At 49.9% G+C, this 7,003-nt stretch overlaps 1 protein-coding gene across 1 annotated transcript; it reads left to right on the forward strand.

The window, feature by feature from the left end:
- Window positions 1-2,728: 2,728 nt before the first annotated feature.
- Window positions 2,729-3,289, forward strand: LOC138556922 (protein LDOC1-like). The gene has a single exon (XM_069642627.1). The coding sequence runs from the start codon at window positions 2,729-2,731 to the stop codon at window positions 3,287-3,289; it is 561 nt and encodes a 186-aa protein (XP_069498728.1).
- The last annotated feature ends 3,714 nt before the right edge of the window (window positions 3,290-7,003 follow it).

Raw genomic sequence — 7,003 nt, forward strand, 5'->3', positions numbered from 1 at the left:
TGATAGACTGCCGTGAAATGGACAGGTAGTGATGCATTCCAAGGGATTGCTATAAAATGCCCAGCTACTAAGAAATGTGCTATGGTGGCTTTTCCTCAAATGCCCAGTTATGCATTCCATTGCACCGTATACAAATCAACAGATACTCACTCCACTGCGAGAGACTGAAATCAAAGGTCCAGGTAGTGTGATCCAATTGCATGTCACGCCATCAAATCCCCAGGAACTCATCCCATTTCCATGGATTGATGTTAAATGCCTATATACATACCCTATTTCCAGGCAGTATATGGCCAGGGCATTGTCCACGCTCGTTCTTCAGTGCAGTCCACTTCCCCCATCCCAGACATGAGGTCTAGGGAAGGAGTATGAAGTGTTGAAGGATCAACCGTGCTCCACTTTTCCAACTGTGCTTGAGCATTGTGGAGGAGAACGCTTTTATCAGACGAGCAGCCTGTAATGGGGTCTCGTGTGGCACCTAAGCCATGCGGGACGTGTCAGTAGGCCCGTGCTGTATGGTAGGTCGCTGCTGGCTGCCCTCGTGCCTCAAGGCACGGGGAGCACATTTGAATGCTCTCTGTGTGCTGTGGGCGCAAGGTGAGGCTGTAGCGGCGCTGGCGCGCGACGTTGTCCATGCTGGGGAACATAAAACCTTTCGCAAAGTGTTTTCGCTCGCTGTCTGGCTGTGGAGCTTTCATCTGGTAGCTGTTCAACGCGGACAACTTCAGCGAAATCGAGTGGGAAAACGCATTGAAGACGTCACGTGATCCCTTCCCGAACCTCTGTAGCAACGATTGGCCGGGTATGAAAACTAGCCCATGGGCTTATAGACTGCTATAGACTGCCAGTAGACTATTTAGAGACTGAGAAACAGACTTTGAAAGGTTAACTATAGTAAATACTAAAAGCAATTTGTACCTTTCTCTAGGAGTGAACCCGCCCATCTACAACCCGAAAACACACATAAGCACAGCGCACGCGCATTCGCACGCGCGCATTCGCACAAGTGCTTTCGCAAAGTGTTTTCACTCGCTGTCTGGCTGTGGAGCTTTCATCTGGTAGCTGTTGAACGCGGACAACTTCGGCGAAATCGAGTGGGAAAACACATTGAAGACGTCACGTGATCCATTCCCGGACCTCTGTAGCAACGATTGGCCGGGTATGAAAACTAGCCCATGGGCTTATAGACTGCTATAGACTGCCAGTAGACCATTTAGAGACTGAGAAACAGACTTTGAAAGGTTAACTATAGTAAATACTAAAAGCAATTTGTACCTTTCTCTAGGAGTGAACTCGCCCATCTACATCCCGAAAACACACATTGTCAGGGGCAGGACTGGGCGTGGGCCACGAACTATTGGGGTTGTGGGGTTGGAATCATCACAAAAAGCACTGTTTAAAAGACTGCAGCCGTATAGACGGCTGCCGTGCCCTTTCTGCAGGCAGAAAACACTAACAAACTACAAGACCCAGCAAAAGGAACGCCAGGACTACATTACCCAGCAGGCTTTGCGGGCCCGCGAGCCAATGGGAAGCTGTGTCGGGTGTGGCAGGCCTACGCGCATGCGCAAGTCCCGAGGCACGGGGCTTGTGCTCGAGACTCCAGAGAGACAGGACGTGCGCCCAGGAGCTCCGAGAAAATCCCACACGAGGGGCCCAGAGCCTCCGGAGCAGCGATCCGGCCCCTTGCTTTCAGAAGATAAGTACCGCTTGGCATTGGCATTCATTGGGAAAGAGGGGGAAAGCGCAGGGGGCGTTACCAACCCCCCCAGATCCCCTGCGCCGCCGACATAAAGCTAAGTGGGCAGGGATCTTCGGGGAAGCACTTTTTGGGCGTACCAAAACGTTTTTGGTCAGCATTTCACTACACGCTATTTCGCCTCACGGAACGTTAAGCCCGAAGGACACATGAGACGAAAAGCGTGTTACAGCAAGAAAGATCGGTCTGACGTAAGACCGTGCTGAGCAGATAAACATCAATAGATGTTACCAGCCACGTGCGGCAGCGCATGTCAGGGGAATTTGGAACTCCAGTGCACGTTATGTGCGGAATGAGTGTGTCGGATGTGTTGTGAGGAATGAATGACCAACGAATCCAAAGGCATACGCTAATACAATCTTTTGTTTCCTTTTAGTGTGAAAAGGACCCACCGACTTCAGGGACGTGGCGCAGGACTCAACAGCTCTTGCTGGACTGGACTTACAGACTGTGAAAGCTAAGTGTGCAGTTGCATGTTGACTAATCTTGGGTGCAAATGTATTTTGGGCTAAACCTGTGCTGGAAACTCCATTGTGGCATTGTGCTCAATCTTGATGTTGGGGTTAACAGGTTCTTGTTGGTTTCTTTACTCATGTGTACAGGGGAACACCTTTACATGTAGAGGTGTTGAAACAACGCCCCCTCAAAGGGAGCCAAACAAGTATTGGCTAACAAAAGTGTGCCATCATCGCCTTCCCCTTAATTCCCAGCCCTATCCATAACCTCTTCCTATTCCTTAATCCGGTTACCCTATAATCCCCCTACCTATCCAACCATCGAGACCCTAACCCTCCTTCCCCGCTCTGGTCACGGAGGTCTGTGTAAGCTTAGACTTGCAGACACCAAGACCGCAGAGGGGGTGGTCGGTTCTGCATCACTCCTGCACCTGGGACCTGAGCATTCCTGACAGAAGCACAAGCCCACGTAATTTCTAGGCGCCTGGGTGGTGCAGCCAGCCCCGTCGCAGCCATGGAAGAGATTGCCAAGGCCTTGCAGGACTTGCAGGGGGAGTTGGCAGTGTCCAGACAGGACTATGCTACCGTGTCTGCACAGGTACGCAGTCTGGCAGCCCAAACCTCTCCATTGCCGGGTCAAGCGCCAGTACAGGTGCAAGTAACCCCAGACCCTGTTGTCCCTCTAGCGCCACCTGAACGGTATTCGGGGGACTCACAGAAATTCTCGACCTTCATAACCCAATGTCATCTTCACTTTCTCACGAAACCTGCAGCATTCCGGTCCCATCAGTCTAGAACAGCGTTTGTCATCTCGTATCTCACGGGGGATGCTGCAGCCTGGGCTAACCCATTAGTCCAGAAGGACAATATGGTCCTATATGACTGGGATGACTTTCTGAGCGAGTTTGAGAAGATATTTAACCAGAAGGCAGCCACGTTGTGTAAGGATCGGGAATTGCTAGCCTTAAGACAAGGGAATAAGGAATTGGTGACTTACGTCACACAGTTGAATCGGTTGGTGGTCACGCGACAAAAGTATGTCCTTGTTTTATCAGGGGCTAAGGGACTACATTAAGGACCTTATCGCCCAGATCGACCCCCAACCTCGGGAGTGTTCTGATATGATCGATCTAGCCATGCGCTTAGACCACCGTTTGGCTGAACGACGGGGGGACAAAAGAAGAGGGGAATCATGCCCGGTAGCCCGTTTGGATCTGTTCAAAGGGACGCGTGGGACTGTGGACAAGTCTGAGGGAGAGGAACCGATGCGAATTGGTTCTATTCGAGGTCCCCTGTCAAAAGAAGAAAAGGAACGGAGGAGGAAGGACGGGGTATGCATGTATTGTGGGAAGTCGGGACCCTTTGTCCGGGAATGCCCCACGAAACCCAAAACGCAGGGAAACGCCTCGGCTCGTCGGTAGTGGGGGTCACCCGGTCGAGCCTGACTGAAAGCAGGGCCCCAATTGAAGGCTGCTCCAATTATGCCCCGTATATCACTATAAAGGGGTGTCTAGGGTTCCTAGGGTTGCGGAAATAAGTAACCATGCTAATTGACTCAGGAGCAACGGGCAATTTCTTAGATGCCGAGTTTGCGGCTACACTGGGCATTCCGGTACAGCGGAAGAGTAAGCCCGAACCCGTAGGAGCAGTGGATGGTACTCCCCTATCCTCCGGGCCCATAACGCACAGCACCCCTTTGGTGAGATTAACCTGTGGGAATGATCATTGGGAGGACATAGCCTTTGATATAATTGCCGCCCCGCAATTCGGGCTTATTTTGGGACTACCTTGGTTGAGAAAGCATGATCCCCAGATTCAGTGGGCCACTAGGTTGGTCAATTTGAACTCGCCTTATTGTCTAGAGTATTGTAGGCTTTCGGAATCATCACCCCTTCACATTGCAAGCCTCACGAGTAACCACTCAGAGGTACGCCCTGAGGATCTACCTGCGGAATATATCGATTTCGTAGACGTCTTCAATAAGAAGGCAGCAGAGTCTTTACCCCCACACCGGCCATTCGACTGTCGAATAGATCTAGAGCCTGGGGCAACATTACCCTGTAGTCGTATATATGCCTTGACTGAGGCCGAAAACTAACACCTCCGGGAGTATATAGCAGCCAATTTACAAAACGGCTTTATAAGGCACTCTAACTCGCCGGTGTCTTCACCTCTGTTCTTCGTACCGAAGAAGTCCGGGGAACTTCGGACTTGCATAGACTACCGCGGAGTGAATCGGATAACCATCAAGAACCGTTATCCGCTCCCCCTTATCCCAGTCCTGCTAGACCAAGTGAGGGATGCGGTTATCTATACTAATTTGGACCTTCGTGGCGCATACCATCTGGTGCGGGTGCGTGAAGGTGACGAATGGAAAATTGCCTTCCGAACAAAATTCGGATTGTATGAATATCAAGTTATGCCATTCGGTCTGTGTAACGCGCCCGCCGCCTTCCAACATTTCCTTGACGAGGTGTTGCGTGAGTACCTGGACGTATGTGCCGTCGTGTACATTGACAACATCCTTATTTACTCACATAGCCTCCAGGAACATGTCCAGCATGTACGCGCTGTCTTACAGAAGTTGAGAGAACATCACCTTTATGCCAAATTGGAAAAGTGCGAGTTCCACCAAACCACTGTGGAATTCTTAGGGTACTACCTTACCCCGACAGGCGTACAGATGGACCGCAAGAAGGTACAGGCTATTCTAGATTGGGCCCCCCCGGCCAACGTAAAGGATGTGCAATCCTTTTTAGGCTTTGCAAACTTTTACAGACGTTTTGTCAAGAATTTCTCAGAATTGGTTACCCCAATCACAAGACTTCTGCGTAAAGGTTGTCCTTTCACTTGGGACACCCAGGCTGAGCAGGGATTTCAACGGCTCAAGAAAGCCTTCACCGATGCACCGGTACTAAAGCACCCAGACTTGTCCCAACCCTTCGTAGTAGAAACGGATGCTTCTAGTTATGCTTTAGGAGCCGTTTTGTCCCAAAGAGACTCCCAGACAGGCCTTCTACACCCTGTGTCCTATTATTCAAGAAAGTTGCTTCCCGCCGAGGCGAATTACATTATTGCCGACCGAGAACTATTGGCCATAAAGGCAGCTTTTAGCGAATGGGGGCATTATCTGATGGGGGCACGCCGCACTGTGACGGTAATTACCGACCATCGCAATCTACAGTTTATCAAAACTGCCAAGACTTTGAGCCCGTGCCAATTGCGTTGTGCCCAATATTTCGCCGAGTTCGATTTTATTATTACTTACAGACCCGGATCTAGCAATCGGAAAGCTGATATTTTATCACGCTATCCGGAAACTATGTTAAAAGACGAAGAACCTGCACCTCAGCCAATAGTTCCTCTGACAAGAATAGTCGGCTTAACCACTAACCTATTTGAAAACATTCAAAAAGAGTTCTCCATGCAAGAACTTCACCAGTGGTGCAAGCAGGATCCGCAACATACTATTGTAGACGGGCTCCCCTATAATGCGCAATCTTTGTACCTACCCACAGCTCAATTGCAAAAGGAAGCCATATCATGGTGTCATGATTCCTTGTTAGTGGGTCATCCCGGTAAGAATAAAACATTAGAGTTAGTAGCCAGACATTTCTGGTGGCCAAAGTGGCGGCACGATGTCCAGCAATATGTGCGAAATTGTCCGATATGTGCCCAGAATAAGGCCGATCATCAGAAACCAGCAGGTCTTCTTCGGCCTTTGCCAACTCCAACTATACCATGGCATACAGTTACCATGGACCTTATAGTAGAGCTCCCAGAGGTACAGGGTTACACATCCATATTAGTGGTTGTAGATACCTTCTCCAAAATGGCTCATTTTATCCCCTGCAAAGGGGTCCCGACGGCCAAAGAGATTGCGGAGTTGTTCTTGCAGAACGTGGTTCGCCTCCATGGCTTACCGTGTCGTATCATAACTGATAGAGGACCACAGTTCACCTCTAAGTTCTGGCGCGAATTTTGTAATATCATCGGTATGGAAGTCCGGTTATCTTCGGGTTATCACCCAGAAACGGACGGCCGGACCGAGCGCGTGAACCAGGGACTCGAACAATTCTTGCGTTGCTTGGCCGCTGGAAGAGAGACAACTTGGGTCCAACATACTTGGCTAGCTGAATTGGCGTACAATAATGCTGTTCACTCATCCACTAAACGATCCCCTTTCTTCTGTCTGTATGGAAGACATCCACGGATATTACCACAATCCGTCCCAACAGCAAAAGCAGAGTTGCCCACGCTGGCAGGACAGGGGATCGGTATTGAGCAGGTTTGGAAGGAGGTACAGGGAAATCTCTTAACGGCCAAAAACATCTACAAAACCCATGCCGACAAACGTCAGCGTCCCAGTCCATTGTATCGTAAAAACGACCTGGTATGGTTGTCCACCCGTAATTTACGCCTAACCGGGCCTAGAAAATTACAACCCTGTTACTTAGGTCCATTCAGTGTTTAGAGGGTCATTAATCCAGTAGTGGTCCGCCTAACCTTGCCACCCCAGATGAAAATTCACCCCACCTTCCATACATCACTGTTGAAATCAGCTCCTCATGGGGCTTTTACCCAGAAACCGCCCCCAGTGCTCATACAAGAGGAACCAGAATACGAAGTCCGGGCCATCCTCAATTCTAAAAAAGGGAAAAATGGTCAAATATATTATCTAATAGACTGGGTGGGCTACGGACCGGAAGACCGCTCCTGGGAACCCTCTCACCATGTGCATGCCCCCAGATTATTGCGCACTTTTCATAAGAATTACCCTGATAAGCCT

This window comes from Ambystoma mexicanum, chromosome 1q (assembly GCF_040938575.1).
Source record: "Ambystoma mexicanum isolate Mex_15411 chromosome 1q, UKY_AmexF1_1, whole genome shotgun sequence".
NCBI classification, from domain to species: Eukaryota; Metazoa; Chordata; class Amphibia; order Caudata; family Ambystomatidae; genus Ambystoma; species Ambystoma mexicanum.

What these genes read in the sequence shown, in the direction of transcription:
- LOC138556922 (XM_069642627.1), top strand. Translation starts at nt 2,729, where the DNA reads ATGGAAGAGATTGCCAAGGCCTTGCAGGACTTGCAGGGGGAGTTGGCA.